General features: G+C 42.5%; 1 protein-coding gene across 1 annotated transcript in view; it reads right to left on the bottom strand.

The window, feature by feature from the left end:
* Positions 1 to 27,017, bottom strand: part of bace1 (beta-secretase 1) — a 133,666-nt gene that overhangs the window by 91,818 nt on the left and 14,831 nt on the right. Inside the window, exon 2 of the mRNA XM_072593338.1 lies at positions 19,249 to 19,337. Within this exon, the coding sequence (XP_072449439.1) occupies positions 19,249 to 19,337 (89 nt within the window). The remainder of the gene's footprint in view (positions 1 to 19,248; positions 19,338 to 27,017) is intronic.

Below are 27,017 nucleotides of genomic sequence, written 5' to 3'. Positions count from 1 at the left end.
CTGACAACGGCCTTACATCAATAATATAAACAGAAAGTGCTGGAAACACTCTGCAGATCTGCAGCTTCTGTGCACAAAGAAACAGAGTTTACATTATGAGTTGAATATTACTTTGAACACAGTCATATTCAATGAGAAATGTGAACTCCGTTTCTCCCTCCACAGATGCCGTCAGATTTGCTGAATGTTTCCAATGCTTTCTGCTTTTGTTTCAGATTTGCAGACTTTGTGGCATTGTGCTTTTATTCATGAGCTTACGCCAATAGATCCAGTGTGGTTTTTTTCATCATTCTCTGCTCCTGCCTTGTGGATAAGTATTGCGACCCCTATCTGGCAATCCCAAACGTGAAGTGATTGCTGTCAAATGGCTTCAACATGCTCAAACTGTGCACAGGGGTTGGACAAGAATGGGGAAAGTGAAGTGGCTAAGTTAAGATGCTCAGCTTGCACTGGAAACCAATGTGAATGGCCAAGTAACTAAAGAAGTAGAAATAAGCGTTGACGTCCTTTGCTACCCATTTGGCATATTAAAGATGAAAAGGGAGTTCGGTTTCACTGAAACTATATCGCGAATAGGATTGACAGGACAGGGCCCATTCATGAAGCAGCAACAGAAAGGTCTGGTGTCAATGATAAAAATACAGCCCACTTAAAACCCCAACCTTTTCTCATAATGCCACAAAATGGGCAAACAGCCTTGAAGCAAGTTCCCTCCAGCTAGCGTTCACTCAGCTGCTGCAACTTGCTCGACCTGTTAAATGATTCATAGCTGATTTGTGCCTCAATTCCATTTACCTGCCTTACCTCTATATCTCTCGATACCCATAACCAACAGAAATCTATTTATCTCATTCTTCATAGATCCATTTTCAGTAGCAGGCTTTATAGCCCAGAAGAGGCTCACAGTTCTGCAACTTAGAGTGAAAAACTGCTTATAGATTCTCCTCCTGATTGCTGTGACTCTAATTTTAAGACAGTAGTCCCATGCTCTTGCTATTCCTCCCACCCCCGCAAGAGGAAATAGTTTCCTTCTTGTGTTTTCATTTTAAATGTCCAGCACTTGAGGATAGTTGGTCATTTGCAATTCAGTACCTATGCAAGTCTTGGTACATAGAAACTGGGAACAGGAATAGGCCATTCAGCCCATTGAGCCTGCTCTGCCATTCAATATGATCATGGCTGATTCTCTATCTCAAAGCCATATTCTCACTTTCTCTCCAAACCCCTTGATGTCTTTAATATCTAAAGCTTTATTAATTTCTTTCTTGCATATACCCAGTGATTCAGCCTCCACAGCCTTCTGTGGTAGTGAATTCCACATGATCACTATCTTGTGAGTGAGGAAATAGTTCTCAGCTCAAAATGGCCTTCCCTGTAATCTGCGGCTGTGTCCCCTGGTTCTAGAGCTCCTTATCCAAGGAAACATCCTCCCTGCATCTATTCTGTCCAGCCCTGTTAGAATTTCTTGTGTGACAGTTAGATCTTCTCTCATTCCTTTCAACTGTAGTGAATACAAATCCAGTTGAATCAATCTCTCCTCATGTGACAGTGCTGTCCTCCCTGTTATTAGTGAGTGAACCTTTACTGCACTCCCTCTAGGACATGTATATCCTCACTTAGGTAGGGAAACCAAACCTTTACACAATGTGCCAGGTGCAGTCACACCAAGGTTCTGTATAACTGCAGGAAGACATCTCAATGCCTGAACAAATGTCCTCTTGCAACATTATTTTCTAATCAATCAGTTCTAAGATGCTATTACACACCTCTATACAAGGTGGGACTTGGATCCAGTTGGGACTTGCATCCAGGTCTCCTGACCCAGAGGTAGGGACACTACCATTGCACCACAATGTTCTTCTAACTGTTCTTCTTATTGCTTGCCTCCACGGCCTGCCTATTTTCATTGGCTGGTTACAAGGATGCCCAGATCCCTTTATACATCCATCTTTCCCAATATATCACTATTTAAATAATACCCTGCCTTTCTATTTTTCACAGGGCCAAGTATATAACTTCACAGAGATAGTGGAAGGAACTTGCCCCTGGAGTTGGAAGAAGCAGGGGAGGTCCTTAATGAATACTTTACTTCAGTATTCACTACTCAGAAGGACCTTGGTGATCCTGAGGACAGCATGAAACAGACTGATATGCTAGAACAGGTTGATGTTAGGAAGGAGGATGTGTTGGAAATTTTGAAAAACATCAGGATAGATAAATCCCCTAAACCAGGTGGGCCATGACCTTGTTTACTACAGGAAGTGAAGGAAGGGATTGCTGCGCCTTTGGCGTTGATCCTTGTGTCCTCATTGTCCACTAGTAGTGCCAGATGATTGCAGGGTGGCAAATGCTATTCCGTTGTTCAAATCCTGGGATTTACAGACCAGTCAGTCTTACATCAGTGGTGAGCAAAGTATTGGAGAGGGTTCTGAGGGACCGGGTTTATGATTACTTGGAAAGCTATAGTTTGATTAGAGATAGTCAACATGGCTTTCTGAGGAGCAGGTCATGCCTCACAAATCTTATTGAATTCTTTGAGGATGTGACAAAACACATTGATAAAGGTAGAGTAGTGGATGTCGTGTAAGTGGATTTTAGCAAGTTATTTGATAATGTTCGGCATGGAGGCTCGTGCAGAAAGTAAAGAGGCATGGGACGCAGGGATACCTGTCTGTCTGAATACAGAATTAGCTGGCCCATAGAAGACAGAAGGTGGTGGTAGATGGAAAGTATTCAGCCTGGAGCTCGGTGTTCCAGTGGTGTTCCACAGGAATCAGTTCTGGGGCCTCTGCTCTTTGTGATTTTTGTCAATGACTTTAATGAGGAAGTGGAAGGGTCAGTTCGTAAGTTTGCTGATGACACAAAGTGTTGGTGGAGTTGTGGATAGTGTGGAGGGCTGTTGTAAGTCGCAATGGGACACTGACAGGATGCAGAACTGGGCTGATAAGTGGCAGATGGTGTTCAACCTGGAAAAGTGTGAAGTCATTCACTTTGGAAGGTCAAATTTGAATATAGAATACAGGGTTAACAGCAGGATTCTTGGCAGTGTGGAAGAACAGCGGGATCTTGGGGTCCATGTCCAAAGATCCCTCAAAGTTGCCACCCAGGTTGTTAAGAAGACGTATGGTGTGTTGGCTTTCATTAGCAGGGGATTGAGTTGAAGGACTGCGAGGTTATGCTGCAGCTCTATAGAGCCCTGGCTAGACTACACTTGGAATATTCTGTTCAGTTCTGGTCGCCTCATTATAGGAAAGATGTGGAAGCTTTACAGGGTGCAGAGGAGATTTACCAGGATGCTGCCTGGACTGGAGAGCATGTCTTTTGAAGAAAGGTTGAGGGAGCTAGGGCTTTTCTCATTGGAGCAAAGAAGGATGAGAGGTGATTGATAGAGGTGTGCAAGATGTTGAGAGGCATAGATAAAGTGGATAGTCAGAGACTTTTTCCCAGGGTGGAAATGGCTATCACAAGGGGGCATAATTTTAAGGTGATTGGAGGAAGGTTATGTGGAGATGTAGGTTCTTTAGACAGTCAGTAATGGGTGCGTGGAATGCACTACCAGCACTGGTCGTAGAGTCAGATACATTAGGGACACTTAAGCGACTCTTGGATTGGCACATGGAAGATCGTACAATTCAGGGTATATAGGTTAGTATGATCTTAGAGTAGGATAAAAGGTGGCACAACATTCAGGGCCGAAGGGCCTGTACTGTGCCGTACTGTTCTATGTTCACATTTATTCATCTTATACTGCACCTGCAATTTGTTGGTCCATTCTCTGAAGTTAGAGTCATAGAGTCATACAGTCACACAGTATGGAGATAGGCCCTTTGGCCCAAACTGGTCCATGCCAACCAAATGTCTATCCACACGAACCCCATTTCCCTGCACTTGGCCTATATCCTTCTAAACCTTTCCTATCCATGTATTTGTCCAAATTTCTTTTAAATGTTGTCAACGTACCCACCTCAACCACTTCCGCTGGGAGCTCATTCCATATGCATACCACCCTCGATATAAAAAACATTGCCCCTCAGGTTCCCATTTATTCTTTCCCCTCTAACCTTAATCTGATGCCCTCTAGTCCTTGATTCTCCAACCCTGGGAAAAAGACTGAGTGCATTCACTCTATCCATGCCTCTCATGATCTTATACACCTCTATAAGGTCCGCCCTCAGCCTCCTATGCTCTAAAGAAAAAGTCCTAGCTTGTCTAGCGTCTCCATATACCTCAGACCCTTGAGTCCTGGCAACAGTCTTGTAAATTTCATCTACGCTCTTGCCAGTTTAATAACATCCTTCCTATAGCAAGGTGACCAAAACTGAACACAATATTTGTCTAAATCATCTTGAAGCTCCCTTTAATCCTCCCCACAACTCACAATCCCATCTCATTTTGTGCTGTCAGCAAACTAAATATTGCATTTAGTTTCCTCATCCAGGTAGGTTACATATATCATGAACAGCTGGGACCCAAGCACCAATCCCAGGGGCATATCACTAGTCACTGACTTATCACTTGGAAAAAGACTCATTTATTTCACTCTGTCTCTCTGGTCTGTCAACCAATTCTCAATCTGTGCTATTATATTACTATTATTCCCGCATTTTCCACATGCGTTTGAGTCTGGAACCACCAGTAATTTCAGGTGTTTGAACTCAAATTAGCTGAGTCCCAGATGGACGATTTGTTCCTATTGACATGTGATTTACTCCCTTCAGATTCATTCATATGAAATCCAAATTAAGAGCAGGAGTAGACCATTCAGCTCCTTGAACCTTACACTATGGCTGCTCTGATCACTTCACATTCCTGTGTCCCCCAATAACATTTCAACTCCTTGATGGTCAAGAATCTATTTACACTTCCTCTAAAAAAGTAGTCAAGCACTCTGCTTCCAACATTTTTTTTGGGAGAGTTCCAAAAACTCACTACCTGCAAAACGAAAAAAAAAAGTGTTCACATATTTAAGATAGCGGCAACCATCACTGAGTGTACTGACTGTTTGCAATGTTCCACCATGTTGATTGAAATGTACCAAGTGAGATGAAGGCACCATAGTTTTATCAGACCATTGGGCTATTCTCTCATCTCTCATCTTGAGAGATGACCGGTGGTGGTTTAACCTGGGGGTCATCACACATCAGGAGAAGGGAGAGGTTGAGAAGGGTAATGGTAACCTCAGCTGGTGTGAGAAATGAACCTGTGCTGTTGATATCTCACTGCATTACAAACCAACTACCTAGCCAACTGAGCTAACCAACCCCCTGATGAAAACTTAGAAGTGTATGGTAAAATAGGGCAAAGTCAGTATGGTTTCATCAAGGGGAGGTCATGCCTGACAAATCTGTTAGAATTCTTTGAGGAAATAACAAGCGGGTTAGACCAAGGTGAGCCAATGGATGTTATCTTTGACAAGGTGCTGCACAGGAGGCTATGGTGTCAGAGGGAAGGTGCTAGCATGGATATAAGCTTGGCTATCTGGCAGAAAGCAGAGAGTGGGGATAAAAGGGTCCTTCTCAGGATAGCAGCCGGTGACAAGTGGTGTTTCACAAGTCTCAGTGTTGGAACCACAACTTTTCACTTTATACATTAACAATCTAGATGAAGGAACTGAGGGCATACTGGCTAAGTTTGTAGATGATACAAAGATGAGTAAAGGGACAGGTGGCATTGAGAAGGCGGGGAAGCTGCAGAAGGATTTGGACAGTTTAGGAGAGTCAGCAAAGAAGTGGCAGATGGAGTACAACATGGGAAAGTGTGAGGTCATGCACATCAGTGGAAGAATAGAGGCATGGACTATTTTCTGAATGGGGAGGAAGTTCAGAAGTCTGAAGTGCAAAGAGACTTGGGAGTTCTAGTCCAGGATTCTATCAAGGTAAACATGCAGATTGAGTCAGAAATTAGGAAGGCAAATGCAATTATGGCAGTTATTTTGAGAGGACTTGAATATAAAAGCAGGGATGTGAGGTTCTATAAGGCTCTGGTCAGACCACATTTGGAGTATTGTGTGCATTTGGGCCCCATATCTCAGGGAGGATGTACTGGCCCTGGAGCATGTTCAGAGGATGTTCATGAGAATGGTCCCAGGAATAAAAGCTTAATATTCCAGGACTCTAGGTCTATACTCGATGGAGTTCAGAAGGATGTTGGGAGTGGGGAGGATCTAATTGAAACATACAGAATACTGAATAGCCCGGACAGAGTAGATGTTGGGAAGCTGTTTCCATTGTAGAAGAGACTAGGATCTGAGGGCACAGCCTTAAAGTAAAGGGAAGACCTTGTAGAAGGAAGATAAGGAGAAACTTCTTCATCCAGAGAATTCGCTGCCATAGAAGGCTGTGTAGGACAGGTCTTTGAGTATATTTAAGACTGAGATAAATAGGTTCTTAATTGTCAAGAGGATTAAGAGCTACAGGGAGAAGGTGGGAGAATGGGGATGAAAAGCTTATCAGCCATGATTGAATGGCAGAGCAGACTCGATGGGCTGAATGGCCTAATTTCTGCTCCTATGTCTTATGGTCTTATGAAAGGTATTGCAGCAGGCATGAATCAATGTTACTTTTGATCTGAAGCATCTCCACATTTAATATTTCCTCTCCAATGATTCAATAACCAATGTGCAAGAGGGCATTTCCATCTGGAAAACTGAGGTTCATCTCCAACCTGTGCCTACATTTGTAGACTTTAGCAAAAACGTGCTTCAATTTCTATGATTGCATCAACATTCCCGCACCTACGAAATAACTGAGCTCCTGATTACTGATTTTTGAGTCAGAGACACCAACTGAGAAAGTACTGGTATGATGGATCTCTGGTAGGGACCGGATCACACATGAGTATGATGTCCTGTGTGACCCAATATCTGATTTTGGTGAACTAGGTGCGTGGAACACATCATGCATAGATTAGACCTGGCCACAGCAACTTTTTGGGTTTGTTTGGATAACCATGGTATTGTAGTGGAGAGATAAGCTACCCCTTTGGTTACAGACCTGGGTTTTCTTAAGGGAAATCAGATGCCCTTTGGGGAGGTCAACTGCCATTTAGGAGAATAAGGAACCATTAAAGATTATTAGAAGTTGACATGAATGCGTGTTTTAAACAGTGTCGAAACCTAGTAACTGTCAAGTTCATCAGAACTGTCAAGAATGTCAAACGATCTGTCAAAAGCAAGTGTAAAAGTCTCAAAAGGAACTGTCAAAGGGAACTTTCAAGCTGTAAGTTATTTGAAACTCCTGCCCTTTAAATCTCTAAAGATCCCTGCAGAGTTTAAAACAAAATGTTTTAAATGTTTCAAGGGCAGTATAGTGGCTCAGTGGTTAGCGCTGCTACCTCACAGCATCAGGGACCTGGGTTTGATTCCAGCCTCAGGTGACTGTCTGTGTGGAGTTTGTACATTTTCCTCATGTGTGCATAGATTTCCTTCCACATTCCAAAAGATGTGCAGGTCAGGTGAATTGGCCATGCTAAATTGCCCATAGTGTTAGGTGCACTAGTCAGGGGTAAATGTAGGGAAATGAGTCTGGTGGGTTACTTTTCGGTAGGCTGGTGTGCACCTGTTGGGCCGAAGGGCCTGTTTCCATGCTGTAGGGAATCTAATCTTATTTTACGTTGGCAGTTGAGATTAGATTGGATTGATGCAACAGGACTGATTTCATAATTGTCCATTATCTTTGTAGGGTGCCTCCCATTTCACAGTATGTTTGACAGTTTCAAGTAGTTATAGACTTGTTGAAGTGGGACTATGAATCCCAATGTGTATTTTATAAGGGACTCAAGTTAATTTTTTTTATAGAGTCATAGAGATGTACAGCATGGAAACAGACCCTTTGGTCCAACCCGTCCATGCCAACCAGATATCCCAACCCAATCTTGACTCACCTGTCAGCACCCGGCCCATTTTCCTCCAAACCCTTCCTATTCATATACCCATCCAAATGCCTCTTAAATGTTGCAATTGTACCGCCTCCACCACTTCCTCTGGTAGCTCATTCCATACACGTACCACCCTCTGTGTGAAAAAGTTGCCCCATGGGTCTCTTTTATATATTTCCCCTCTCACCCGAAACCTATGCCATCTAGTTCCGGACTCCCTGACCCCAGGGAAAAGACTTTGTCAATTTACCCTATCCATGCCCCTCATAATTTTGTAAATCTCCATAAGGTCACCCCTCAGCTTCCGACGCTCCAGGGACAACAGCCACAGTCTGTTCAGCCTCTCCCTGTAGCTCAAGTCCTCCAACCCTGGCAACATCCTTATAAATCTTTTCTGAACCCTTTCAAGTTTCACAACATCTTTCTGATAGGAAATAGCTCAGAATTGCACGCAATATTCCAACAGTGGCCTAACCAATGTCCTGCACAGCCACAACATGACCTCCCAACTCCTGTACTCCTGTACTCAATACTCTGACCAATAAATCAAAGCATACCAAACGCCTTCTTCACTATCCTATCTACCTGCGACTCTACTTTCAAGGAACTCTGAATCTGCACTCTAAGGTCTCCTTGTTCAGCAACACTCCCTAGGACCTTACCATTAAGTGTATAAGTCCTGCTAAGATTTGCTTTCCCAAAATGCAGCACCTCGCATTATCTGAATTAAACTTCATCTGCCACTTCTCAGCCCTTTGGCCCATCTGGTCAGGATACTATTGTAATATAAGGTAACCCTCTTCGCTGTCCACTACACCTCCAATTTTTGAGTGAAGGGATGCAAATGCAGACTTTTATGAATGAAAGTTTTTTTTTTAATTATGAAGTCTGCAACAGACACTTAGAATTGCATAATATTTTATCTCAGGTTATTTTATCTCTGCCAATCATGGACACTGATTGAGTTGGCATGGCAGGTTTATCAGGAAAGGGTGGCAAGTGAGTTAGCATGATGTGGCACATGGGCTATAAAGGGCCTTGGGGGTGGGAACAGAGGCTTAGGTTGACATAAAAATGGAGTTAGTGAGTCATATGTTGCCATCGAGAGGTTGTGGGGTCACAGGGTGAGGATGAGAGGGTATAGGTTGGCACAGGGATTATGAGGGGCAATGGTATATATTTGAGGGTATGAGGTTTATGGATTGATACATTTTGGGCATTTGTGGTGGGGGGGGGGGTGTGGGGATGTGAAGGGTAATGGCTGGAGGGACATTTTATGCTTTTTAAAAAAGTTTTGGCCTCAGCTCCAGAGTGCCAAAACAGGCCTTCTGCGGAGTCCACCTCTCTACCCAGCAGCCTTTGCAATCATTACGGGCTCTCCACTGATTCCCGGACAACCAGGCCACCCCAGAATGAAATTCTCAATTTCTGGGGATCTTTCTTCCACGTTGGACTTGTGGAGCTGAAAAGTGTACCGACTGTGTAAATCCAGGCCTCATAGAGTCATACAGCAGAGAAACAGACCCTTTAGACCAACTCATCCATGCTGACCAGGTTTCTCAAACTGGTCCTACTTGGCTGCATCTGACTCACTTTCCTCTAAATCTTTCTTTTTCATGTATCTCTTGTCTAGACTGACACAATAAAAATGACAGCAATGAGCAGAGTCATGGAGTCATACAGCACAGAAACAGACCCTTCAGTCCAACCAGTCCATGCCGATCATAATCCCAACCTAATCTAGTTCCATCTGCCTGCGCTTGGCCCATATCCCTCCAAACATTTCTTATTCATGAACTTATCCAAATGCCTTTTAAATGTTGTAACTGTACCTGCATCCACCACTTCCTCCAGCAGTTCATTCCACACACAAGCCACCCTCTGTTTATAAAAAATTGCCCCTCATGTCTTTTTTAAATCTTTCTCCTCTCACCTTAAAAATATGCCTCCTTGTCTTGAAATCCCTACCCTAAGGAAAAGACATCTGCCATTCACCTTATCTATACCCCTCATGATTTTATAAACATCTATAAGGTCACCTCTCAAACTATTGCACTCCAGTTGAAAAAAAGATTGTGGAGTTATTCTGTTTTATGAGGCACCTCAATCAGGTAAAGGCAAAAATTGGACAAAAGAAATTGTTTGGAAAGTTGTTGAAAAAAACTGGTTGGGAACCTACTGAAAGGAAGAACAGATAATCCAATCTTCCACCCTATTTCTTTCAGAAATTGGCGAGTGATCACAGCTAGCTTACAAAGAAATATTTGTCAGGCAATTCCCAAAATAAGGAGAGAAAACACGATATTTATCATCTTTACATAGTTTCTTATCTTGAATCACAGTATCTCAGATTGAGTTGTCCCCTGAGCCTACACTTACAGAAATGCTGCCTTAGGTCCTACTGACTGTTTTCCTAAGTGAATTAGCAGGTCAAGCTCATTAATTCACGTGATTAACTTAAAGTGTAATGAGTATTTTGTTCTACGCTGCAGCTTGTACTGTTCCTCAGAGAGAAGTGTTCATTATTTCTTGAAGAAAATCCTTCAAGTGCCTAACTTTCAACTTGCAATTTTCTAAATGGCTGGCTCTCTTGTCCTCCTCTTGTTGAAGAAATATAGGGAACAATTTTAACCTGACCTGCAGCGCTTGTTTTATACCTCACCCAATCTTAGTTCCTATTGAAGTCAATGGAGGCAACTTTGTGGCATAATTGCCATTGCAAGCCTCCGGGCCCACACACTCACAAATCCTGTACGTTTTCTAACCAGTGAATCAAATGAAAATTGCTCTCAGTTCCTCAGGGCCTTCTTGTAAGTGGCTAATTTTCAGTCTAGACTGTGACGACCATTGACTCTTAGACTATGAGAGGAATCACAGCAGAGCCAGATACCATTCTATTTTCCCTCTCGGCTGGATGTAAAAGATCCTATTTTGAAGAAGAGTAGGACCTCCCCAGTGTTCTGACCAATATTTAGCCCTCAACCCACATCACTGGTACAGATTACCCAATCATTATAATTTTGTAGATTGTGGCTCTTCTTTATATTCATTCATGGGGTGAGGGCATTGCTGGCCAGGTTAGCATTTATTACCCATCTCTAATTGCCCAGCAAGCAGTTAGGAGTCAACTAGATTGCTGTGGGTTTGGAGTCACAGGCCAGACCCAGTAAAGATAGCAGACTTCCTACTGGAAGGTTGTTAGTGAAGTAGATAATAGGTGCAGGAGTAGGCCATTCTGCCCTTCGAGCCCACACTACCATTCAATATGATCATGGCTGATCATCCTCAATCAGTATCCTGTTCCTACCTTATCTCCATAGCCCTTGATTCCACTATCCTTGAGAGCTCTATCCAACTCTTTCTTAAATGAATCCAGAGACTGAGTCTCCACTGCCCTCTGAGGCAGAGCATTCCACACAGCCACCACTCTCTGGGTGAAGAAGTTTCTCCTCATCTCTGCCCGTATTTTTAAGCTGTGTCCTCTGGTTCGGCACTCCCCCATCAGCGGAAACATGTTTCCTGCCTCCAGAGTGTCCAATCCTTTAATAATCTTATGTGCCTCAATCAGATCCGCTCTCAGTCTTCTAAACTCAAGGGTATACAAGCCCAGTCGCTCCAGTCTTTCAGCGTAAGGTAGTCCCGCCATTCCAGGAATTGACCTCGTGAACCTACGCTGCACTCCCTCAATAGCCAGAATGTCTTTCCTCAAATTTGGAGACCAGAACTGCACACAATACTCCAGGTGCGGTCTCACCAGGGCCTTCTATAGCTGCAGAAGAACTTCTTTGCTTCTATACTCAATCCCTCTTGTCATGAAGGCCAGCATGATATTAGCCTTCTTCACTACCTGCAGTACCTGCATGCTTACCTTCTTTGCCTGGTGTACAAGAACACCCAGATCTCTCTGTACTGCCACTTTACCTAAATTGATTCCATTTAGGTAGTAATCTGCCTTTCTGTTCTTGCCACCAAAGTGGATAACCATACATTTATCCACATTAAACTGCATCTGCCATGCATCTGACCACTCACCTAACTTGTCCAGGTCACCTTGTAATCTCCTAACATCCTCCTCACATTTCACCCCGCCACCCAGCTTAGTATCATCAGCAAATTTGCTAATGTTATTACAAATAGCATCTTCTATATCATTAATATATATGTAAAAAGCTGCGGTCCCAGCACTGATCCCTGCGGTACCCCACTGGTCACCACCTGCCATTCCGAAATGGAGCCGTTTATCACTACTCTTTGCTTCCTGTCAGCCAACCAACTTTCAATCCAAGTTAGTACTTTGCCCCCAATACCATGCGCCCTAATTTTGCTCACTAACCTCCTATGTGGGACTTTATCTAAAGCTTTCTGAAAGTCCAGGAACACTACATCTACTGGATCTCCCTCGTCCATCTTCAGAGTTACATCAGATAGGCTGTAAGGACATTGATACCACAGTTTCTTTCCATAGGGGACATGAGTGAACCAGATTTGCCTTTCCTGACAATCGATTCGTGGTCACCATGAGACTCTTAATTCCAGACTTTACTGAATTCACATTCCACCATCTGCCATGGCGGGATTTGAACCCAAGTCCCTAGAATGTTAACTGTGTCTCTGCCTAAGTGCAGAAAACCAGGCCACCCCACAATGCCGCTGTGTGCAAAGTGCGCCCCTTGCTCCCTGCATCAAAAAAAAAGCTGCGTTGAGTGTAAAAGAACATGGCATGTACTAAGGTCATGAAAGGTGCACTGTAAATGACTTTTATTAATGAGTCTGATCAAAGAGAACAAGTTAGATTACATTATCATACAAGAGCCTTTGTTCACGTAACCTTGGTGGCTTCTGTCTAGTTCTACATTTAAAGTGGAGTTGCTACTGTAATGAAAGTGTAGTTAATGTTATCACTGAATTATGTAATTCACTACCTCACGGTGTGTCTTTTTGATTATGTTAATTACCTAATGACACCTTTAAGGTTGTGTTATCTAACACGGTAACCTTACTCCAGGTTTTTTGGAGTAAACGGAAGTGGTTGCACTGCCTCTTTAATCCAGTAATAACTCTTTAATATTTATAATTTAGCTACAATCATTTTACTTCCAAGTAATACAACATGTCAAAATCTGTAGTAGGTTATTATATCTTCTTTTACCTTGCGGAGGCCACATTACTGACACACACAGCCTGAGACAGCTGAATATTTTCTTCAAACATATAATTTAGCAATATGATGATCTGATTGTGTAAATATAAAAATCTTCTCTGGTATTTGGCTCTATTCATTGTGTTGTAAGATGTCATAAGCACTGTGTTTAATTTCTAAATCTAGTTTCAGGACTGTTTTCATATGGGTTCTATGAAGCTTTCCAAATTATAAACTGCTTGCAATTGCAAATAATTACAGTTAATTTGTTGCTAGCATTTTGTCTGGGATTAGGAGACACAGCCAGTAACTTCCCTCTGGGTTTCAAAGAACTTTGACCAACATTGGAACAAACACTGCAACTCTATTACACTCCCATCCATCATTCTATCTCCACCTGGAAACTGGATTTGTTATGCTCAGTCAGATACCATCCCTGTTCATGCGTAGCAAGTTTCACTCTGACCTCGAAAAGCATCGCACTTTGTCAAGCATTTCCTTTTAATTTAATTCAAGTCCTCAAGCACAACCACAAAGGTATGATGCACACCAAGATATGATGTGGTTGCGGCATGATCAGGTAATGATTGTTTTAAGATAACAAATTGTCATCAGATTTGGGAGCATGGAACCCAAGAATATTTCTACCCTTGCCTGACTTGTTGTTGATTCAAATCAAGAGCTGATCAGATGGAAGTCTTCACTGTCTTGTAATGTTTTTTTCTTCCCTTTCCCCAAATAATTGCCTCTTACCAAGATAGGATTCCGTGCAAGCCAGAAGAGCCGCAGTTCTTGGTAAAACTGGGCAGTTAGGGTTTGTATACAAAATTGGGCATCACAATTAAGATTCTTCAGTTACCATCAACATGGAAGGTGATGGTCTACTGGTATTGTCACTGGACTGTTAACCGAGACACCTAGATAATGTTCTGGGGACCTGGGTTAAAAATCCTGCCATGCAGATGGTGAAATTTGAATCCAATAAATATCTGGAATTAAGAGTCTGATAATGACCATTGTTAGGGGAAAAACCCAACCAGTTCGCTAATGTCCTTTAGGGAAGGAAACTGCCACGCTTACCTGGTCTGGCCTACGTGTGACTCCAGACCCACAGTGATGTGGTTGACTCAACTGCCTTCTGGGTAATTAGGGACGAACAATAAGTGCTACCTGGCCAGTGATGCCCTCGTCTAGCAAAGGAAAAAAAAAATTCAGAGGCCAACAAAAGTGCATTTTTTTAACAGGCAACAGAGTCAAGTCATCAGGAGCAGGATCCTCAATACTCTGAAGGCTTATAAAATACAGAATATCCACTACACCATCACAGCACAGCCTAGGAATCAACCTGAGACCTTCCAACCCGTACCGTGCAGACTAATTATTGCTTTGTTTGTGAACAGTAATTTTAATTCTTATATAGCAAATATGGTGTTCATTTCTGACGTAACAAAAGCCAATATCTAGGCTGAACTATGTTGGCTTTAATAACCTGCTGCTTAATTACCAAAATCTAATTTTTTTCACAGCTTGCACTATTAATTGGCAGGGGCTCACAAGAGGTTCATTAGCAAGAAACAAACTGGATGACTTGCTTTTAAAAGTAATGTGACTGTTTTAGTGTTCAACTGAACTAATTTGTTGCTGAGAAATAAAATCTATACTATTAAGATGCATCTGTGTGAATGTTTATCAGTTGTGCCATAGAATGTACATTTATGTAGGTTTAGAATAATGTCTATTTGTATTATGTTTGTGGAACATGAAGAAGAATATGCATCATGTCATAATAGTCAAGATTAGAGTGGTGCTGGAAAAGCACAGCAGGTCACAAAGAATCCGAGGAGCAGGAAAATCGACGTTTCGGGCAAAAGCCCTTCATCATTTGCCAGAAGCATTGATTCACCTGCTCCTCGGATGCTGCCTGACCTGCTGTGCTTTTCCAGCACTACACTAATCTTGACTCTAATCTCCAGCATCTGCAGTTCCCACTTTTGCCTAGTTGATTTTAACCTTCATGTCATAATATGCATGTCCATGATGTGTAACATTTCTTCATGCTATAGAATGCATGACTGTACCACTGCATTACTGTAGCCTCCTTGCAATTATTAAAATTGAACCAGCTCTACCTCAAACCTTCAATTCAATTTCCAAACCAGTCACATTTCATGAGGGTTAAATCAGGGGGAATGCATATAAATGTGACAAGGTCCTCTGGGTTGGACATACTTAAAGTTGTAGTGGCAGCAGTGGCTAAGAAATGCTGATGACTGAATGATGCGATTCAACAGATATCGAACAAATATTGATAGGTTCTGCAAGCTTCTACAAGCAATGCCACAAGAGACCAGCTAATAGTGAGATGTGATTAGACATTTGACAGGAACAAGGCAGAAAGGATGACAAATCTCTTTTTCCAGATGTGCAAACTAGGCTGATGTTGCTGAAGACCTTCGCTGAAACATTCCTGGAGCAACTTCTGACCAGCTGTGTTCAGATGCCATCAATTTCCAAGCTGCGTCAATGTGAGGGCATGATATCTGAATAAGTGACAACACTTTCTCCTGAGTTTAAATATTCCACTTTGTAGCTGCCACAAAAAACAGGATGGCCTCTGAGCAGAAGCTGAGAGCAAACTGTTTGTCCGAACCTCTCACTATACCGTCTGGGTCTGCAAGTTCACTCCTGCTGTGACCAACTCTCGCACATTCATGACGAATGATTAACAGTGTTTTAAAAGGACCACCCTTACTCTGCCCATTTCCAAATGCCTTCCTCCTGTCCTGAAAATGTTTTTTTCTTGGCTGAAGAACAATGAGTATCAGGTGCTATTTGTATCTTACCTGAATAACCTGTCCTTATCCAACAGAGAGGGGGGCTTGGTGGGAATTTGAGATCTCCATTGAGCTTTTTAGCAGGGGTGACACCACAATCCAGGAGGAGAAAGTGAGGACTGCAGATGTTGGAGATCAGAGCTGAGAGTGTGGCGCTGGAAAAGCGCAGCAGCTCAGGCAGCATCCAAGGAACGGGAGAATCAATGAAACATCGACTCTCCTGCTCCTTGGAAACTGCCTAACCTGCTGTGCTTTTTCAGCACTACACTCTTGACTCTGACACCACAGTCCAACCTAACCCTGCATGCTTCATTAACAAATTCACCTTTTTAAGCAGGAATCAATTCACTGCGATGAGGAGCAATCAATGAGTTTGCCAATTAACAATAGCAACAACCGCTTGCATTTATAAAGAACCTTTGACAAATGAAATGCACTTTATTAGAGGGTTCCAGTACAAAGTATGACACTGACTCACATAAGGAGTTGTAAGGACATGAGACCATAAAGCTTGGTAAGAGGTTTCAAGGAGCATCTTAAGAGGAGAGAAGAGAAACAGAGAGGCAAAAATGTTTAGGGAGGGAATTGCAAAGCTGAGGGGCTTGGTAGCTGAAGGCACAATCACCAACGATGGATTGACTGCAATTGGAGATGCGGAAGAATTCAAGAAAGGCAGACATTTCTAGGGTTGGAGACGATCACAGAGTCAGTTGAGACCGTGGAGAGATTTGAAAACAAAGTTGTGAATTTGAAACTTCTGATTTGTTTAGTACCTTTATAGAATCAAGTGAACACTGTACAATGATGGTTTAATGTAAACTATCATTTCTCTGATTCCTCATGCAAATAACTGTCTCTGAAGAGGTGAATTCAACATACACAACTCTAAGACAATTAGAAAGAAAGAACTTGCATTCATATGTTTCCTTAATGTTTCCTTTCCAACCAATTACCTTGAATGTGCTTGGCTACATTCGCAGATGCTACTTTGTTCAATTTGCACCCTGCAAGGCTTTACAAACAGGTGTTTAACCAGTCAAACTGTTTTTAGCTGCTTTGGTTAGTGGAGAAATGTTGGCCAGAACATTTGGTGAATTCCCTTCTCATCCTTACATCATGCAGTATCATTTACATCCATCAGCCCAAGCAGGCAGGATTATCCATTTACAGTCTTACTGAAAGTTATGATTTGGAGATGCCGATGAAAGTTGGCAGCTTTATTCATGCAGCACTCCCTCACTACTGTCCTTAAGGGTCAGCCCAGACAATTATAGCACATTTGCATTTATAATCATCTTTGGTAAACTTCAACCAGTTGACTTCTGGCATCAGAACAAGTGGAATCCTCAAATGATGAAGAAATTAGTCTTCTCAGCATTGACTGACAGATTACTTTCAGGCAGTAAGTGTAGCCCTACTTGAGCAGAAGCACATGGTTCATTTAGTGAGTTATTCTCAGAGATATAGGTTGACACTCAATATAGCTGCTATACTTGTTGATAGCGCTGTGTTTGGACAAGACGTTAAGCTGACATCCTATCTGCCTTCTCACGTATACGGAATAGATTCTGTCCGAGGAACTGCATGTAAGTATTCTCGGATGTCCTGGTCAAAACTTAACCTTCTCAAACATGACTGAACTATATTATCTAATCATTGTCACATTGTCGTTCAAGAGACTTTGCTGTGTGGAGGAGATTCCTGCTGGCTGTTCTTCATTACAGCGATAACTATATTTCAAATATACTTCACTGCCCGCACATCCTTCCTTAGATATGGGGCCCAGGCTCACAATATTCCAAACCCTTATAAAGACTCAGCAGTAAATCACTGCTATTGTATTCCAGTCATCTTGAAATGATTACTAACATTGCATTTGCCTTCCTAACTTCCAAATGAACCTGTATGTTAGTCTTAAGAGAATCCTGAACGAGGGCTTCCAAGTCTCTTTGTGCTTTAGATTTCTAAAACCTTTCCAAATTTAGTAAATAGTCTACACCTCTATTCTTCCTACAAAAAGTACATTACCTCACATTGCTCAGCACTGTATTCCATTTGCCACATTTTTGCCCATTTTCCTAACCTGTCCAGGTCCTTCTGCAGCCTCCTCGCTTCCTCAACTTATGTCTGTGTCATCTGCAAACTTAGCAACAATGCCCTCAGTTCCATCATTAAGATCATTAATGTATAATGTGAACAGTTGTGATCTCAACACTGATTCCACTTGTTCTGATGCCAGAAGTCAACTGGTTGAAGTTTACCAAAGATGATTATAAATGCAAATGTGCTATAATTGTCTGGGCTGACCCTTAAGGACAGTAGTGAGGGAGTGCTGCATGAATAATGGCAGAACTCCATTAGTCAATGTCTGCCATCCTGAAAAAGATCCCTTTATCTCTACTTTTTGCCTCCTGCCATTCAGCCAATTCGCTATCTATGCCAGTACCTTGTTCCTAACACCATGGGCTCTTGCCTTATTTAGCAGCCTCCAGTTCAGCATCTTCTCAAATGCCTTCTGGAAATCCAAATCGATCATGCCCATGGGCTCTCTCTTGTCTAACTTGCTTGTTACTTCCTCAAAAAAATCTAACAGACTTGTCAGGCATGACCTCCCCTTGACAAAGCTTTGCTGACTGAGCCTTATTTTACCAGGCACTTCCAAGTACTCCACAATTTCATCCTTAATAGCGGACTCTAAAATTTCACTAACGACCCAGCTTAGGCAAACCGGCTGATGGTTTCCTGCTTTTTACCTTCTTCTCTTCTTAAATATTAACCTCTTCAATGATTCCTGAAAGATCACCACAAACACCTCTACAATCTCCTCAGCTATCTCCTTCAGAACTCCGGGGGGGGGGGTGGTCCACCCATTACCAATTAGGGTTCACCCTTTCATACAGCACTGAGATGAATGAGGAGAGAGTCGGGTGACTTTGGAGCTCTGCCTCAGAAGATGACATCATTGAATATGTTTAATCTGGAGGTAGAGAGGTTCTGGTTAGCTTTGTTCATCATGGCATCTCACGTTCACGACAGCAGCTTCTGAAACCAGAAGTCAATGTGTCGTCATGTCAACTGGTATACAAGAAACTCCAAGTGGTTGTGAGTTTACAGGGAACGCTTCTTGTTAGGCAAAGGAATCAAAGATGAATGGAGGTTGACAGGAACGTGGAATTCCGAATACCAAAAGGTCAGCCACAATTTCACTGATCAAGTTCAAGGGACCAACGGCCTACTTCTGTTCCTAATTCAAATCTTTGTGCGTTCTTCCTCCCAATCCCCTGGCAAATAAAAATATGGTTTTAACCAGGTTATTGGTGCAGCATATGGAAGAGGGACAAGCTATTCTGTGAGCACTGCAGAAATTCATTTGTGTGCAAGTGAAGAGGTTATACTCACAGATTACGGCGATAGTATCTCTTCAGGAATGGATGGGCTGCAGCACCAACAGCAAAGTTACTGCTACCGGTGTCCACGAGAATGTTCAGCTGATACAGAAAGAGAAAGCCATTATTTAACTCAAATAGGATCTCTCATCGTGTTCTGAATGTTAAAGGACACACCTACTGGTGTTTATATACTCTTGAGCTTTTTGATTGTTTTGATAACAGTGTATAATTGCAAAAATCAGAATAACGCCAATACAATACCCGGCCATTGTTGTTCATCTCATAGAGGAAAGGTTGTGTGCATTTGTGAAGAAAGTTTGGAGGGGCAGAAGATCAGGAGGAGTCCACCCTAAGGAGGGACGTAGACAGAATGCTTCCTCTCATGGAAGAATTTAGAACTAGCCTCACTGTTTACAAATCAGAGGTCACCCATTTAAGGCACAGAGGAGATGATATTTATTTCTCTGAGATGAGTGCAAGTCTTTGGAACTCTCTTCCTCAAAATGGTGGAAACCGAGTCTCTGAATATTTTTCTGGCAGGGTACTTGGATTCTTATTAAGCCATGAGGTGAGCAGTTATCAGGATAATGATATTCAAGGTTGTGGTAGACATATTTTTAATCAGTAAGAGAATCAAGGGTTATAGGGAAAGGCAGGAAAGTGGGGTTAAGGGTTATCAGATCAGCCATGATCTCAATGAATAGCAGAATGGACTTGATGGTCTGAATGGTCTACTGCTTTTCCAATGTCTTATGGACTTATGGGTCGGCATGAATGTGGATTTGAGGTTGTAATCAGATCAGCCATGATCTAGAGTGGTGGTTGAGGGGCTGAGTGGCCTTCACCTACTTTTTGATGGTATGTTCCATGGAGCATTACCAGGCACAATGTGACACTGAGACAAGTTTGGAGATATTAGGACAAATGAGCAAAGCTTAGCCTTGGTTTCTAAAGAGCGTCAGTGGAGGGGGGACAAAGATGCAGAGGATTATGGAGGGAATTGTAAAGTTTATGGCTCCTGGCAAGTAGGCTTTACACAGATGGTGGTGATTCCAATGCAAACGCTGTCAGCTGCACTGAGTCAGAATACTGCACAGGCTCACTTTTAAAACCGGATCCTCCCGACAATTGATTTGTAAATCTGGCAAGCTTCTAAGTGAGGTAGTGCGCAGCTTTGCTTCCAGAACCAACCGCCTAAATTTGCTACTGGCATGGAAACAAATGGAGCTGACAACATTGTCCGAAGTTACTCATACATGGCTTCAAATCATTTGCACCATCATTGTCTATACACAGGCCCATAACCAATTTCAACTGACTGCTTCACGACCCAAAGAGTTTCCCATGACCCAACCCAAGGCCAGGTGGAAAAAAACATAGAGGAGGGATTTCATTTAGCTGAACATAGAAGAATTGAACAAATCCTCCATTTGACTGAAATCCTAGGGATGCAGAAAGGCAATTGGGCTAAGATCATAAGTTGGGGGTCTACAGATTGCTGAAGCAAGGTGCAAGTCAAATCAATCAGGCCTCTTGGATAATGTCATTCACAACAGGACTCTGAGATCACCAATTTGACACCTGAGATCTAGTTGCACCCTGGATGTCTAGACCTATAAACAATCAACCTCAATGCTTACTTTGAAGCATAAAAGTCAGTCCCAATACTGCAGCATTCATCATTCAGGAACCACACCAGGGTTGTTTGAAGATGCTTGCTGTTTTTTTTAACCACAATAGGAATCAATGGGTATAAAAATGTCCTCATTCTATCTAATCGAGAAGTGAAACTGAAAGTCTGAGGATCATGACATTTAACCACCAAAGTTATATTAAGTGTCAGGTAAATCAGAAATGGGAGCAGAGTGAAGAGAGGTTTTTATTTAAAATGGGTAGCGGCCCTGTTCCGAACCTCTAGAACATTCCTGCAGTTTCTGATGTTTATGAGAAGTGGCAGTGATTGTTCAATTACACTTAGAGTCACAGAATCATAGAGATGTACAACACAGAAACAGACCCTTCAGTCCAACCCGTCCATGCCGACCAGATATCCCAACCCAATCTAGTCCCACCTGCAAGCACCCGGCCCATATCCCTCCAAACACTTCCTATTCATATATCCATCCAAATGCCTTTTAAATGTTGCATTTGTACCAGCTTCCACAACATCCTCTAGCAGCTCATTCCATACACATACCACCCTCTGTGTGAAAACGTTGCCCCTCAGGTCTCTTTTGTATCTTTCCCCTCTCACCTTAAATCTATGCCCTCTAGTTCTGGACTCGCCGACCCCAGGGAAAAGACTTTGTTTATTCATCCTATCCATGCCCCTCATAATTCTGTAAACCTCTATAAGGTCACCCCTACGCCTCCAACACTCCAAGGAAAACAGCCCCAGTCTGTTGACTCTCTCCCTATAGCTTAAATCCTCCAACCCTGGCAACATCCTTGTGAATCTTTTCTGAACCCTCTCAAGTTTCACAACATCTTTCCGATAGGAAGGAGACCAGAATTGCACGCAATATTCCAACAGAAGCCTAACCAATGTCCTGCACAGCCGCAACATGACCTCCCAACTCCTGTACTCAATACTCTGACCAGTAAAGGAAAGCATACCAAACGCCTTCTTCACTATCCTATCTATATGCGACTCCACTTTCAAGGAGCTATGAACCTGTACTCCAAGGTCTGTTTGTTCAGCAACACTCCCTAGGACCTTACCATTAAGTGTATAAGTCCTGCTAAGAATTGTTTTCCCAAAATGCAGCACCTCGCATTTATCTGAATTAAACTCCATCTGCCACTTCTCAGCCCATTGGCCCATCTGACCAAGATCCTGTTGTGATCTGAGGTAATCTTCTTCGCTGTCACCACACCTCTAATTTTGGTGTCATCTGTAAACTTACTAACTATACCTCTTATGCTCACATCCAAATCATTTATATAAATGACAAAAAGTGGAGGACCCAGCACCGATCCTTGTGGCACTCCACTGGTCACAGGCCTCCAATGTGAAAAACAATCCTCCAGCAACAATCCTCAAATGTCTTCTACATTTGAGCCAGTTCTGTATCCAAATGGCTAATTCTCCCTGCATTCCATGAGATCTAACCTTGCTAACCAGTCTACCATGGGGAACCTTGTCAAATGCCTTACTGAAGTCCATGTAGATCACATCTACCACTTTGCTCTCATCAATTCTCTTTGTTACTTCTTCAAAAAACTCAATCAAGTTTGTGAGACATGATTTCCCACGCACAAAGCCATGCTGACTATCCTTAATCAGTCCTTGCCTTTCCAAATACATGTACATCCTGTCCCTCAGGATTCCCTCCAACAACTTGCCCACCACTGAGGTCAGGCTCACTGGTCTATAGTTCCCTGGCTTGTCCTTACCACCCTTTTTAAACAGTGGCACTACATTAGCCAACCTCCAGTCTTCTGGCATCTCATCTGAGGCTATCGATGATACAAATATCTCAGCAAGAGGCCCTTAAATATTGTAGACTGTTAAAATGCTCTGAGGCAGAACTTAGATTGCTACATAGAATCCCTACAGTGTGGAAACACACTCTTTGGGCCAACAAATTCACAGCAACCCTCCGAACAGTAACCCACCCAGATTCATTCCCCTACTCTATTGTCCTATATGTACCCCTGACTAATGCACCTAACCTACACATCCCTGAACACTATGGGCAATTTAGTATGGCTAATTTACCCAAGCTGCACATCTTTGAATTGTGGGAGGAATCCAGAGCACCCAGTGGAAACCCACACAGACACAGAGTGAATATAGAAACTCCACACAGATAGTTTCCCAAGGCTTGAATCAAATCTGGATCGCTGGCACTGTGAGGCAGCAGTACTAACCACTGAGCCACCCATTATCAGCTTGCCTCAGTTACCTGTGGGTAGATGTTCCAGGTTTGTTGAAGTGGTTGGTGGCAAAGTGACGGATGCAGCTGGTGTAAATCGCCTAACTCTCACTGATCTCCAAATCCTTGCTAATCTCCAAATCCCTGCAAATTCATTCTGATTAAGATACTAGACGAATAAATGCCAATGGGCTGAATAGCCTTTTATTTTAAAAATCATAGAGTACCAGCAGAAACCAAAGCAGACCCCATGGGGAGAATGTGCAAACTCCACACAGATGGTGATCTGGGGGTGGAATCAAGCCCAGGTTCACAGTGCCGTGAGGCAACAATGCTCATGACTGAGCCACTGTGCTTCCCACAGAGACCCCCGATGATACAACACAGAAAGCATTAAATGATATTGGCATCTAGTGTGGATCTAGAAGATAGCACAGTCATCACTTTGTCTGTGTTAAGAGACAGCAGTGTAGCTCACCTCTCTACTACCCTAATGCTTGTTCAGAGCATTTAATTCGGCCTGGAAGCAAGTATCTCACAGAATTGTGAAAGGGTACAGCAGAGATAGAGGTTATTCAGCCCATCGAGCCTGCGTTAGGTGTGTAGGAAGGGAAATTATTATCCTTTCCTGGCACATACTCTCTGCATCAAAGTGTCAGGATTGTAATAGGGTTAACCTTGTAAGTGGAAGGAAACAAGATATGCAAATGAGTATGAAAGTAATTAATCTGCATCTGCACTTATACCTGAGCCTCAATCTTTGGGGTGGTTAAGCTTGTCGAAAAATATATCCTATTCTGTTAAGGGAGCAGACTTTTATTCGATAAATGTTTTTCATTTCCTTCAGATAACAAAGGATTTGCCTTTTAATTGTTCATTCTGTCAACATCACCTATCTGTCATTCTCGCTCAGTAGATATTCCAGTCTTGCCATTTTACAATTAATAGCATCAAGTAAGCAGCTTTATACCAACGAAATGAGAGACACTTATGCAGTGCCTTATCATGTCTGCCAGAAACGTTTCAAAGTGCTTTGCATAATGTGAATTACTTTGAGGTGTACCGACTATTGTTACCTATGTAAATGTGGCAACTATTTTGTGCCCAGCAATATCCCATAATTCAGTCCTACATTCTTTTATTTTAAGGATAAGGAAGACATGTTGGCCTAGATACACTGAAGCAAGGGTTTTTATTCATTTGTGGGGTTTAGCCAGCATTATTGCCCATCTCTTGTTGACCATTGAGAAGATGGTGGTGAACCGCTGCAATCTATGTTCTGTAGGTAGACCCACAATGCTCATGGGGAGGGAATTCCAGGTTTTTGACCTGGTGACAGTGAAAGATTGGTGATATATCTCCAAGTCAGGAAGGTGATGGCTTTGAGGGGAACTTGAAGGTGGTGGTGTCCCCATATATTTGCTGACCTTGTCCTTCTAGATGGAAGTGGTTGTGGGTTTCAAAGATGCTGTCCAAGGATCTTTGGTGAAGTTCTGCAGTACATCTTCTGGATAATACACACTGCTGCTACTGAACATTTGTGGTAGAGGGAGTGGATGCTTGTGGATGTGGTGCCAATCAAGTGGGCTGCTTTGTTCCAGATAGTATCAAGCTTCCTGAGTGTTGCTGGAGCTGCACCCAAACGGGCATGTGAGGAGTATTCCACCACACTCCTGATTTGTACCTTGTAGATGATAGATAGCCTTTGAGGAGTCAGGCAATGAGTGACTTGCCACAGTATTCCTGCTATTCTCATGGAGTCATAGAGTTATACAGCATAGAAGCAAGCCCTTTGGCCCAACTCGTCAATGCTGACCAGGTATTCTAAACTGAACTAATCCCATTTGCTTGCATTTGGCTCACATCCCTCTGATCCTTTCCTATCCATATACCTGTCCAAATGTCATTTACGTGTTGTAATTGTACCAACCTCCATCACTTCCTCTGGCAGCTCTTTCCATACATGCACCACCGAGTGAAATGCTTGCCACTCAGGTCCCTTTTAAATCTTTCCCCTCTCACCTTAAACTTCTACCTTCTAGTTTTGGACCCCCCTACCCTGGGGGAAAGACCTTGGCTATTCGCCCTATCAATGCCCCTCATGATTTTATAAACCTTCATAAGGTCACTCCTCAGTCTGCTATGCTCCAGGGGATAAAAGGCCCAGTCTCTCCTTATAACTCAAACACTCCAATCTCAGTAACATTCTTATAAACCTTTTTTGCACCCTTTCCAGTCTAATAGCATCTTTCCTACAGCAGGGTGACCAGAATTGTACACAGTACTCCAAAGACGGCCTTACCAATGTCTTGTACAGTTGTAACATTATGCAAAATGCAGCATGCTTGCAGTCTCTAGCCCCTCTGGGACATACACTGTCACAATTATTGTGTGAGATCCTCACATCGAATGATATCTAACCTTTTTGTGATTAGTCTCCTGTCATATCCCCGAGAAACCCTCAAGAATATTCAAAATTTATTTTAAGGTATGACTTTTGTTTGAAGCATGAATCATATTGAGAAAAACTCCAGGATATTAATCGCACCTCATAACCTGTTACAAATCTACAGGGTTTACAGAATTGTCTACACTCTCGATCAATTCACAGTGGTCCTTAAGCGCCAATATATTAAGGCTGCAAACATTCAGACACCTTTAACAACTTCCTATCAATGGCCTGGTCAATTATTGTAATGTATCACTTGGAACTGGAAGATTTAAATGGTCTGTTTCTTTAACCAAGAAGAAAACAATCCCATTGTAAAGTTGTGGCACAACCTTACTTGGAGGAGCTCTCACTGTGGTCTCGAAATCCCTGTCTTCCGTACATCTCTAGCCATCGTCCAACACTGGATCCATTCATCTAACATTTCAGAAGGAACAAATCTTTATTTGTATTGTGCCCTTAACATCATAAAGCCTCCACAGAGACAAAAAACAACACAGAATATGGCACAAGCCTGAAGGGAAAAGATTCTTCTAACCTGTAGTCTGCAAATCAAATAATAGTTTCTCTTTTATTTCTCTCCTGTGAACAATGTATTAGGTCATCCTAGTCATGGGACATAAATCGTACGGTATAGTTCATCCTCGTTACAGATGGAAATTGCTTTGGGTGCATCTGTTAATGCATTTCTGTCAAACGGCAATATGTAATACTTTTTGTAAAGTCATTACTCGGTTTACCTTAAATAGGTTAACAACTTGGTTAGAATTTGCACACAAGAATTGGAGGGAAACTCATTAATCATTAAAAATGTCTCTGTGGCTCTGACATCCAAGTGTGAAAACTCCTTTATCTAGAGCATTGAGAATGTGGAACTCAGTGCAACGTGAAGCGATTGAGGAGAGCAATGAAGCTGGGGAGCTGGAGGATAGCACTTAAGGGGAAGCTGACTGAACACACGAGGGAGAAAGAATTGGAAAATATGTTGACAGATTGAGATGAAATTGGGTAGGAGGTAACTTATTTGCTGCAGAAACATCAGCATAGACCAGACTGACATAAATTTGATGTACTGTAACTCTGTGTAAAATTGTACTTAACAGTGGCACAGATGCTCAGTAGTTAGCACTGTTACCTCATAGTGCCAGGCATGTGGGTTAGATTCCAACCTTGGGTGATTGCCTGTGTAGAGTTTGCACATTCTCCCTGCATTTGCGTAGGTTTCTTCCCACAGTCCATAGTTGTGCAGGTTAGGTAGCATGGTCATGCTAAATTGCCCATGATGTGCAGGCTAAGTGGATTAGCCATTCAGAATGCAGGGATAGTGTGTGGGTAGGTCTGGATGGGATGCTCTTCAGGGTTGGGGTGGACTCAATAGGCCGAATGGCTTGCTTCCGAATTGTAGGGATTCTATTAAAAAAGTATTATTAGTACCAGTAGTTCTATATATAA

The sequence above is a fragment of the Chiloscyllium punctatum genome, chromosome 23 (assembly GCF_047496795.1).
Source record: "Chiloscyllium punctatum isolate Juve2018m chromosome 23, sChiPun1.3, whole genome shotgun sequence".
Lineage (NCBI taxonomy): Eukaryota > Metazoa > Chordata > Chondrichthyes > Orectolobiformes > Hemiscylliidae > Chiloscyllium > Chiloscyllium punctatum.
The sequence above is the reverse complement of the archived record's forward strand: the minus strand, read 5'-3'. Positions and strand labels throughout refer to the sequence as shown.